This window comes from Antrostomus carolinensis, unplaced genomic scaffold, assembly GCF_000700745.2.
Source record: "Antrostomus carolinensis isolate BGI_N321 unplaced genomic scaffold, ASM70074v2 scaffold34564, whole genome shotgun sequence".
Classification (NCBI taxonomy): Eukaryota; Metazoa; Chordata; class Aves; order Caprimulgiformes; family Caprimulgidae; genus Antrostomus; species Antrostomus carolinensis.
Window position 1 is genome coordinate 21,408 of NW_010311981.1, and position 11,310 is coordinate 32,717.

The following is an 11,310-nucleotide window of genomic DNA, read 5'->3' on the forward strand; positions in this document are numbered from 1 at the left end:
ACAGAGGCTCCCATTGCAGATACCTGTAAGCCAACGTCTAGAAGGGCTGATGCTGGAAATGCACCATCTGGCCTGTTATCCGGTGTAATCTGAGGATAATGAGTGACTGGGTGAGTCACTAGCTGCAAGCCAAGTGTAGTTCATGTGTTAATGGAGAGGTGAGGCTGAAATGCACCTCGAGCTCTGTAAATGCCATAAAGTTGAGGCATCCACTCTGTATTACTCTGAAAGCTGTAAGAAGTCCTGGTGCCCTTCCTGCAGGTCAGTTGGAGGGTCTGTGCCTCAGACAGTGCAGTGAGGCACTTCTACCTGCAGACTTTCCTTATAAAACCAGCAAACAGGAGGTTGCTAGCAAAGAGTGCCGGTGTTTAGTGATGCAGGGCAGTACTCACATACTTCCACGCCGTGTAGGTTGCAGTGTTTGCCTGATTCAGAAAATAATTCTGGACTTTATTTCTTCTTTGTTCATGATCACCTTCTTCCTGTGGTTTTCCAGGAGCTTTTCTGTCCAGGACATCTGTTAGGAACAGATACACTCCTTAGCAGGCTGCCATGGGAAGCAAAGGGGAGTGATTCCTCTGCCAGAGGAGAGGAATCCAAAGGCCCCAGGACATCTGCTTTCCTCCATGGCTTTGAGGAAGCAGTAGGAGCTGTCTCCATACAACATCAGAGCAAAAAAGCCAGGACCTGAACTGAAGTCTACTCTGAAAGAACATTATTCCTTTGCAGACAAAGCCTGATACACTTTCCATAGCCCAACAGTGCTGTTTGTTTTCCTACCAGAGACCTCCTTGGCCCAGCCTCCTCTGGTGATAGGAGAATGCTTCACAAACCCCACCACTGCATGGGCACCGCAGTAATTACACATCGTAGTGGACTAATGGAGTCCCATAAATAAAAGGGGCTTGAAATTTAAAGCCCAATGAGCTCTGCTTTCTCCAGGTTATCTAGATCCATCCTCCAGATAATTCACTCTGAGACAGTTTGAAGGAACCACACAGTTCTCAACCACCTCTCTACTCGACATCAGTGTTTGTAACAGGGTAAATGAGAAACCAGAGGTCAGTGTTACAGTTGGAATCACCCCCCATTTGTAAGCACATAAAACCTTTAAGAACAATCTCAACCAGAAAATCACAGTTCACTTCCCACCAGCCTCTAGGATTCAGGGTTCCTGCCTTGGCTGAGGAGCACTTTGGCCAGGATGATCTGTTAACAGAAAGCTCAGTCATTTCAAGAGGAAAACAAGAATACTAGCTCAGCATTTGGCAGTCAGATCAGTAAAAGCTTACCAGAACTAGTCACAGAGCAGTTTTAACAAGTACTGTCACCACTGCAGAGCTAGCTGTGTGCTAACACAGTGCCCTTCGTTTTTTGTTTAGATATCAACGAATGTGACAGTGGTTCTCACTGTTGTCAGCAAGACTGTTACAATTATCCTGGAGGCTACGAGTGTGCCTGCTATGCTGGATACAGGCTCAGCACAGACGGCTGTGGGTGTGATGGTAAGCAGAAACATCTAGCTGGTCTTCTGCAAGAAACCCAGCGACGCTGCAGCCCTGGGCCTGGCAGCAGGGCAAGAGGCAGACACGGAATGGGTTCCCCTAACTCTGGTTTTCTGCATTTTATCAACCTCCTCAGTTTGCTTATTGTTAATGCAACTCAGCTATTCTAGCCCATACACTAGTCCAGCACAACTGAAGAGTAGCAATGGGGCTTTTGAACATGCTGAATTCAAATCAGGATATCTCAAAGTGAGCTGGGCCAGGTCTGACTCTATTAATTCACAGAAATCATACGTTCAACCCCAGAGACCAACACTGCCCATCAATTTCACCTAAGAGATAGAGGCAAATAAAAGTGTCTGTGTAAAATACAGCCAAGACAGTGCCTAACACAAGCTTTTAATAAAGAGAACAAGAAATTGTCCTACCTGATTGCAAACAGCCAGGTGCTTCTTCCAGTTTCTCCCAGCTCATACCAGTTTTCCTGTCAGCTTTCTGATGAGTCACCTTCTTAGCATAAAGGATTTGGGACTTTTTTGCCTCCTAATGAGTTATTCTCACTGCCAGAGCTCTCCAATAACATTGCACAAGTGAAAACCCAAATTTACCCACCTAATTCTACACAACTAGTGACAGATGTGAGCTCAAACCTAGCACTTGGTATTTTGAAACCCAGGGCTCCCTGAATCACTTGATTAGTCTCACTAATTTTTAGAGTCCATGGCTTCACATAACTAGCAGAGAGGATGCTATCTGCCTACTTGCTGATCTGTGGGTGAAAATACATCTGTCCCCTGTCCCATACAGAGGTCACACTCCCGTTACACTGGGGTGTCCCATGTTTTTTAGATGTGGATGAGTGCTCTGCACATAACGGTGGATGTGAACACACATGCCAGAACCAACTGGGGTCTTTCCAGTGCGGCTGCGAGATCGGGTACAAACTGGATGACGACCGGAGGAGCTGCATCTGTAAGTGCAACATCCAACATCTGTGCACAGCACTGGTGAGCAGCAAGCTGCCAGCCCCATGGCAGGGGGACCAGCACGGGCTGGAGCTCATTAACCCCACACACCACCATTTCCAGCTTCTTCACAGTACTTACTACTATTACCAGTAGAGGTTACTCACATCACCAGTGGAAAACTCACCCCTGACAGTGCCAGCCCTATTTTAGCCAAGGTACACAGCACTTATTAAAGAAGTATAGGAGATTTTGGCACAACTACACTTACAGTCTGCAGTGATGACCCCACATTAACCAAAGAACCAAAACCCTTTCCACCAGCCCCTACAGTTTTCCCTTATAAGAAATAATGGATTTATCTGTTTTAGCTGGCAGTGTCTTTATCCCACCACCAAACACACTGTTACCCAACTTACTCACTTGGTAGGGCAGCCAGCTCCCCACTCTTCATCAAGGGACCGCCAGCAGCACTGCCCAGGTTCCTGGCAGGGCTTTCTGAGGTCTGGAGCCAGGAGAGCAGCACTTGGTACCTCTCCACTCTAGCAAAATGCCTCAGCCTTCTCCAGCCAGGCTTTTATAGGCTCTGCCCTGGCTCCCAAGTGTGCCTGTCCTTAGCTTGTTGGCCTGCCTTTTAACCCCTTCCTGCCAGGGCAGGAAACCTGGAGCTGTAGTACCTGGCAGATAACTCTTGCCAAAAGGAGGACAAACTGAAATGCATTGCTTAATTCTGTTAGATGGGCAGTTCTGTTTAATTTTCCACAAAAGAACTAACTTACCTGAAAACTCCAAGAAGCTGAGTGGCTCAGGGCAAAGGCGATGGTGTGAGCACGAGCTCAGTTACCTGAGGAGCCAGAGCTGTCTGTCAAGGTTAAGATCAAAGCACCTCCCATAGATTTTGAAGTCACATAGATGCCCTGTGCCCGTTCCAGCCAAAACAAACAAGCAAATAAGTTGCAAAAACTTTAGAGGTGTCAATATAGGGAGAGATCAGTGGTGCAAACCTTGCCAAATCAGAAGCACCAACCCTGTACAGATATTTCTGGTTCCCTTTCTTGTTACAGAGGTTCTGTTCTACTATTTGCCTCTCAGAGATCTTGTCTCGTTTCCCACTTTGACATTGTCATCTCCGTGCCTCTTCCCCAGCCATAGCAGACCCTGTGGAAGCTCTGGATGGTCGGCGCCCCGTTATTCGCCCAATCCCACATGTTGCCATCCTGCGAGATGAATTTACCCAGCTCTTTAATGACGACTATGAAGAAGAGGAGGAGGAGATGGAAGCAAGAGGAGAGCACACACTTTCAGAAAAATTTGGTGGGTATTTTTTTTGCAGCAATGGTAAATAGAATGCTTTGCTTCGAAGTCTTCAGAACTGATCATGCCTGCTGGGTTTATTTGTGCTCGGTGGACGTGCCCACAACACTTGTCAGTGCCTTTTCTGCGTACACAGAACTTTTCTGTGCACACAGAACCTGTGTTACAACACAGATGGGCTGAGCTTTGCCACAGCCGGCACACGGGGGGTTCTCACCCCGCACTGCCCGGATGCAGGGAGCCCTGGGGAGGCTTTTCACCACAGCCCCTCTCGTTGCAGTCTGCCTGGAGCACACGTTTGGCCCCGACTGCAGCCTGACCTGTGACGACTGCCAACACGGAGCCACGTGCAACGCGGCAGAGACCGGCTGCGACTGTCCGGCGGGCTGGACCGGCGTCCTCTGCAACCAGAGTGAGTGATGCTGGAGGGCAGCGGGCGAGGAGGCTCTTCCCATCCCTGCTCCAGGACTCACCTCTCCCTCTCACCCCAGCCTGCCCGCCTGGCACCTTCGGGAGGAACTGCAGCCAGACCTGCCGCTGCCAGAACGGTGGCACCTGTGACCCGGGCACCGGTGCCTGCCGCTGCCCGCCCGGGGTGGCCGGCGAGCTCTGCCAAGACGGTAAGTCCATTTGCGCAGCAACAAGGGCCATTCCCTCCTGGGTCACCTGGGCAAGGCACGGGGAGCTGGCAGGCTGTGGGATGTCTCACCTCACTGCGAAAAGGCACGACGGCTCCTCTGCAGGGCACAGAGCACTGGGGCTTCCCTTGAGCTTTTCTTCTCTCCCTGACATGTTTTCCCTTAAGGAAACAGCAATATTCCTGAGCTGCCCGTTGCGAGCGATGTTCCCCAGCTGCAGAGGACCTCCTTCTTGTTTCTCTCAACGTATTAGTAGAGCATTTACTATAATTTGAAAAAAGGCTGTTCCAGCCACCTCCAGTGCCACCCTTTGCTGTTCCACTTGTGCTTCTCTGAAGCCTTCAGACATTTTCCAGACAGCCGTACCCTGCTCCCTTTGTAGCTGTTCACTGAAAGCATCTTTCAGCTCTTTTGTTGAACCATCCCAGTGTGAGTGGCTGTAACACATCCCTGCTCCATCTGACTCACTGGGTCACCTAGTCTTGTGTGGAAAAAAGTCTTTTTAATAAGGAAAAGACAGTAAAGGGGATTGTTCACTCACAAACCAGTGCTCCAGGCAGCATGTCTTGTCTTTGCACTGGAAGACCTTTGCAGTCCCTGCTTGCTGCTCAGCAATGACCATTGGCAGCCATCTAGATTTTGCTGGACATTCAGTGCTGGACATAAAAAAGAATGTCAAGAATGGATGTTCAATGGTAAATTTACAGAACCATGGAGGTATTTTCCACCAAAGGAAAAACAAAGCTTTGAAAAGTTGTGACAACTGTAGTTACCCAAAGTACCACAAAAGGGAATGTCATGTGCTGTTGGTAGGTATTTGTTCTCCCAAAGAATTAAAATCAATCTAAAAACACAGAAACAGTGAGACTAAAAGAGCTTCAGACAAAATGACTTCAGGCAAATGGTTGGGAGCATCTGGGAACTATTACTGACAGAGGAGACAGAAGCAGAATTTAAATGAATGCAAGAGATACCCCGAGCTTTTCTTTCTGTAGGAAGGAGGTGATTGAGGGGCACAGAGGAAAAACAGGAAGGTAAGATTAAAATGAACGATGAAGAACCGATCTGTTGTCCCGGGGTGGCATTTCCTCTGCTTAAACTGTTATTCTTATCATGTGGGAGAAGACATGTGCTGCCTGGACAGATGCTGGCCCAAGCTTTCTGCTGACACGATCTGTCTGCCATGTGCTTCTAATATTAAGATCTTTAGTATAACAGAGGAAAAACAATAATTTTATACCCTTAATAGTGCAAATATCACTGTTACTTATCAGTAGGAATAACCTCGTGGATTAGTTTCTTCCAAATGAAAAAACTGATTTCTCGGAGCCCCGCAGCGCAGATTTCTGCCCAGCCAGTGGTTCCACCTGGAGCGAGTGCAGAGCTGATAGGTGACCTCCAGGCACCTTGTGTCTGGCTGGAGAGCAGCAGCCAGTGACCTGTGCTGGGCAGGATCCAATTTTGAGCTGATGCAGGGAATCTGATCACACTTCCCATTACCTTATTGCATAGAAACACGAGCCCATTGTCAAAAACAAGCCAGCCTGCTTTTCAGCACTGCTCTGTCACTTGTCTGGGTTCATTTCTGACACTGTACAGCTTTGGGTTTGGGGAAACCATATTTTCCCTGTGGTTTGCTGGAAATAAAATGACAGGCTGAAATTGTCTCACCTTCCCAGAAAATCTCTCTCTGTTACTAGGGTGCCCTAAAGGATTTTTTGGGAAACAATGCAGGAAAAAGTGCAACTGTGCCAACCGGGGTCGTTGCCATCGGATTTATGGAGCCTGCCTGTGCGATCCTGGCTTGTACGGACGGTACTGCCATTTAGGTACGCTTGTCCTCAGCCTTTCTGTGAGATATGTGTATTATTCTGGGATTACAGCCTGTCTGGTGCCATCCCTGCAGAGGGCCAGTGCTGGGTGGCAAAGTGTCTGTCCCTTGGCTTGTGTCATTCAGCCTGGCGGGACACTGACCAGCTCCTTCCCTCCGCATCCAGCTTGCCCGAAGTGGGCGTTCGGCGCCGGGTGCTCGGAGGAGTGTCGCTGTGAGCAGCAGAACACGCGCGACTGTGACAAGAGGGACGGCTCCTGCCGATGCAAACCCGGCTACCGCGGCAAGCGCTGCGAGACCAGTGAGTTGGCATCCCCCTTGCTCCTCCCACAGCCTCTTTCCCCCTAACTTTATTTTCTTTGGGAAAAGCTCATCTCACTTGCCACCTTCCTGAGACTGTCTTGCCTCGTGTTATTTAGATGAGGAGTAAAGTTCACTGTCAGACTCAAAGAATCACAGAATCATAGAATGGTTTGGGTTGAAGGGACCTTTCAAGCTCACCTAGTCCAACCCCCTGCAGTGAGCAGGGACATCTTCAACCAGATCAGGTTGCTCAGGTCCAACCTCACCTTGAAAGTTTCCAGGGATGGGGCTTCTACCACCTCTCTGGGCAACCCAGGCCAGGGTTTCACCACCCTCATTGTGAACAATTTCTTCCTTATATCTCTTCTGAATCTCCTGTTTTAGTTTAAAACCATTTCCCCTTGTCCTATTGCTACAAGCCCTGCTAAAAAGTCCCATGAATTTACTACACAGACCTGCCCAGCCCGTAGATGTGGCTGATGGACTCATCCAGCCCGCGGTGCCCAGCCATCGGCTCAGGAGGGTGCTGGGAAGTGCCCCTCACTGTGAGCTGGGGCTGCCAGCTCTGCCGGGGTTGATTGAGTAATGACAGATGTTCTTTCTTTTTAATTATGATTGTTAACAGAATGTGACCCTGGCTATTACGGGGATGGCTGCAAGAAGAAGTGTAGCTGCTCTCCAGAAGTGTCTTGTGACCATGTCACTGGGGAGTGCTGGAAAGAATGTCCCCAGGGCTACCACGGGGAGAACTGCGACCAAGGTAAGGCAGGAGTCCTGCAAGCAACCCTAAGCGTGCTGTCAGCTCACGATTCCTCACACATACAGACTTCTTCACAAAACAACATGAAGGGACTTCCCAAACGTCCTCTGGTGCTCTCTCAGACCCCTGGGCTCACTGCAGTTGATCTAGTGGGTGAAAAGTTGAAATGGCTTCAGAGGACAGAAGAGCTGCCGTTTGCGGGGCTTTGGGAAACGCTGCAATCTCTTTAGAGCGGGGAAGCAGGATTTCTTGTGCATAATGAGTCTTATTCAGGAAAGGAGAACAAGGTCTCACTTTATCCTGCCGCTTGGGCATCTCTGCTTTTGTAGATGAAGGTGGTAGATATCTGGTTATCTTTTCCCCTCCTTTGATGTCTTTTTACTTCCAGGCAATCAGTGCTCAGCAGAACGGTATCATATTTTCTGCTCTGTTCTCTATTCTGTATTGAAACTCTATTTGATCTGCAAGTGGAAAAGAAAATGTTGTATTTCATTTACATTAGGATTTAAACTTCTGTTTCTGTATGAACCTGCTAGAGCAGTTTCTGCTCTTCACATAAAGGGCCAGTTGACAGTGTGGTAACTAAACTGCACAGCTCTGTGCCTGCAGTGGAACACTCAAGCTCTGAGGGTGCAGCTTCTCATAGTTGGGGTGTCAGAGAGGTTGACTTTCTTTGAACAAAGGTGTTTTGAGTGAACCTGAAGGCAGTGAGTGAGTCATTGGCACGAGGTGATGATTACAAAACATGAACACAGTTCTTGGAAAATAAGAACTCTGCCAGCCTCAGAGCTGATGAGGGATTGAAAAGCCAACCTGCCCCTCTTGGGAGGCTGACTGCTTCTGAATCACTTCAGTGGGTCACATCCAACAGAAAATGCACAAAGTTGGACCCTTGAAGTCCACGTTAAGAGAAGGCGGGTGGTATTCAGCATCTGAATTTTGATTCAAGCATCCCAGGAGTTCCTGCACTAACTTCTGTTTAACCAAGCATTCCATCCACACCCAGCCCAGACCTTACAGCTATTAACCTAATTAAGCTGCTAGCACATGATTATCTTGCGTAACACCACAAGGGGTAGAACATAGCTGGTCAGGGCATGAGCTGCAGTTTGTCACCAAAAAGTTCCAGTGTGAGCAAGTGCTAATGGAGCTAAACAGCATTTGGAGGAGCCAGGCCAGCAGCTTTGCAGGGCTTGTGCCCCCTGGCAGGGGTCCCAGCACCCCCAGACCCCCTCCCATGGTGGGACACAGCCCCGGCGCCTCGACAGGCTGGGTGCTCCCGGTCGGGATATTTTTAAAAAGAATAAGAAAGGAGCTGGAGCCCGTAGGGGGGAGTCACAGGAAATAACACAAATATTTGTATAGAAATAGTAGGCTCTTGGCTGTCGTTCGGATCTGGAAATTATTAAAGGGTGAAGACAAACATCTGCCATCAATTAGCAAAGAGGAGGAATAACAAAAACTCCACTGTGTCCCTTGAAATCTGCGCGCTGGTGTGCTCTGCCCCGGCGATTTGTGGACGCGGCTGCGCTGGCAGCTGCCGAAGCCTTACGAACCGTTGGCTTCAGTGCACAAAAAGGACAGCGAGCACCGGGCGATTCCCGGAGACTCACGAGGGCTCTAGGGATCTTTGGGTCCGAGGTCTGCAGTCTGCATGTCATTAGCTGGCTGCTAAATTGTGTCCCGGGCTACAAAGAGCAAACCCAGCTTTCTGTACCAGCAGTACCACCCCAGCACCCAGAGCAGAGGGAAGGGAAACCTTCCTCCTCCCGTGGAGGGGGATGCTCCTTCTTTATTGCTCTCCATCAACATACCTGCTGCAAACCTTCTTAACAGCCTGGCTGCCAGATCCCTCAGGCATTCAGCCAGGGCAGTACAGAACCTTCACAGCATCTCAGAAAAGTGCAGGGATTTTGTGTTTGGGGCTGTGAATGTGGTGTTCTGCACCCCAGCATGGAGAGAGCAGGGTGGCTGGGGTCACTGTCTGTGGGAGTGATGATGCTTTTGGAGGCAGAGCAAAGCCCATTGCTCCTGACCCCTTTGTTGGTGCCAGCAGTGGTGCTGCTGCCCGGGCACAGCCCTGCACAGGGTGCAGCAGTGAGGGAGACGCTTGTTTTGCAGAATCACGTTCAAAGATTGGAGACCAGTTTGGCCTCAGCTGTTGGGCACATGATGGGTCACTCCTGTGTGAGGAAATACTTGTTGAAAGGATGAGCAACAGTGAAAAGTGATACTGGAACAGACAAATGAAGGCAGTGGTGTGAAATGCTAGAGGTTGCACAGATAAATCGAGGCAGTGGTGTGAAATACAGGGGTTGCAGGTGGTGGGTGTGGGTGGCAGAACGGGCACATCCAGCCCCATGAGCCTGGTCTTCCTCTGCAGCACAGAAGCTGTTCACAGCTGGGCTTCTCCTCGCTGAGCCTCAGGCTCCTGTGGTGTGTGGGGTCGGATGGGTGACAGGCTCTTGGGAAGGCACTGCTCTGCTCACACTGCTGTTCTCCACACAGAGTGTCCAGAGGGGAAGTTCGGGGTGGGCTGCCAGGGGTCCTGCTCCTGCCGAGGAGCTCCCTGCAACCGGACCACGGGACAGTGCCTCTGCCTGCCGGGCTGGACGGGACACGACTGCGGCCAAGGTGAGGAGACAGCAGCAGCAAACGCGTTGAGGTAGGGACTTGGGTGTAGAGCTGTTGTTTTTCTTTTGCTGAAATTAGTTTCAAAGACATCCAGTGCAATTAGAATCATCTTTGTGGTAAATGAGATAAAAAGTAGCTTTTGATAAGTCTTAAACCTAGCTAGCTTAGCTCTGGTGTTGAAGCTGAGTGAAGTACAGGGAAATAAACCACCTACGCAAGAAAAAAGAAGGTGTTCTTGGTTGCTGCAGTCCTTAGGACGGTAAAGGAGTCATTCTTTACTGATCTGTATTTTTAATTGCCTTCACCATGTTACTCTTTAATTGCTAGAAAACTAGAGAATCCTAAATTAAAAACTTTAACATGATTATACAGTATTACAGCAGCTGGCAGGTATTAGTCATCTCTACATGTCCTGCTCCTAACAGTCTGACTGAGCAATAAAACCGCACACTCACGGTGCTCACCAGACATTTTGAACTGACTTTCCTCCAGGCCCTGGAGCAGCTTAGGAGCAGTTAAACAAGGATTCCTGCCCCACTTTTACCAGTTCTAAACCTTTTGCTTCTCCTCTGCAACTAAAAGCAGATCTGGAGATGCTGACTAACATGCTGTGTCCAGTGGTGGGACAGCAGCTGCCAAGACCCTTTACCAGCAACACCATTTCCTCGCAAGGAGCCCTTGTAGATCCCCACAAGTCGATGTGAATCCAAAATGGACGTGAAAGTGCTGGAGGGAGATCAGAACAGCACTCACCTCGCTGTGAATACAACAAGCAGAGCCATGTTGTCCTTGCAAGTAGCCACATAATGCCAAACAAAGCCCGTGTTTTGCGTGAAGCACGGACATGAAGGGGACCCATTGCTGTGCACCAGAAAACAGACATTTCCCCCTCTGGCTGGGCTGGGGTCCCCATGCTGGTGTCTCCTCTCTCTCTGCCCACACTCCAGCTTGCCCAGAGGGTCTCTGGGGACTGGGCTGCCAGGAGATATGTCCCGAGTGTGCCAACAATGCCAGCTGTGATCCTGCCACGGGAGCCTGCCGCTGCCTGCCCCGGCCACCGCTGCCAGGACGGTGAGTGCTGTGCCACCGGGTCCTCTGTGACCAAGTGGCTCTCTCCAGCTGGAATGAGGGTTGATTAGGTTGTCCTAAGCAGAACGTCCAGCTATTGACCAGGCACTCAGCAGAACAGAGCTTGACACCATGCACATCTCCATCCCCTGGCACTCTGGGGCACGGGCTGGGTTCTTCCCCTGAAGTCCCTCTAGTCCTGTCTTCACGGTGGTAACTTTTGCATCAGCGGAAAGGGAGGCAAAGCCCTAAATCCTTCACCCCATTGAGCCCAGAGCTGAGCACCCACACT

The 11,310-nt window shown here is 49.8% G+C and overlaps 1 protein-coding gene across 1 annotated transcript in view; it reads left to right on the forward strand.

Annotated features, from left to right (window-relative positions):
- The window catches only part of LOC104524126 (multiple epidermal growth factor-like domains protein 6), a gene marked incomplete at both ends in the record, with an annotated part of 23,838 nt that extends 12,817 nt beyond the window's left edge, over positions 1 to 11,021 (forward strand). The window contains 11 exon segments of the mRNA XM_010166899.1: positions 1,383 to 1,505; positions 2,355 to 2,477; positions 3,617 to 3,784; positions 4,065 to 4,196; positions 4,276 to 4,404; positions 6,123 to 6,251; positions 6,420 to 6,554; positions 7,182 to 7,316; positions 9,825 to 9,950; positions 10,898 to 11,000; positions 11,002 to 11,021. Coding sequence (XP_010165201.1) covers positions 1,383 to 1,505; positions 2,355 to 2,477; positions 3,617 to 3,784; positions 4,065 to 4,196; positions 4,276 to 4,404; positions 6,123 to 6,251; positions 6,420 to 6,554; positions 7,182 to 7,316; positions 9,825 to 9,950; positions 10,898 to 11,000; positions 11,002 to 11,021 — 1,323 coding nt within the window.
- Between the last annotated feature and the right edge of the window lie 289 nt (positions 11,022 to 11,310).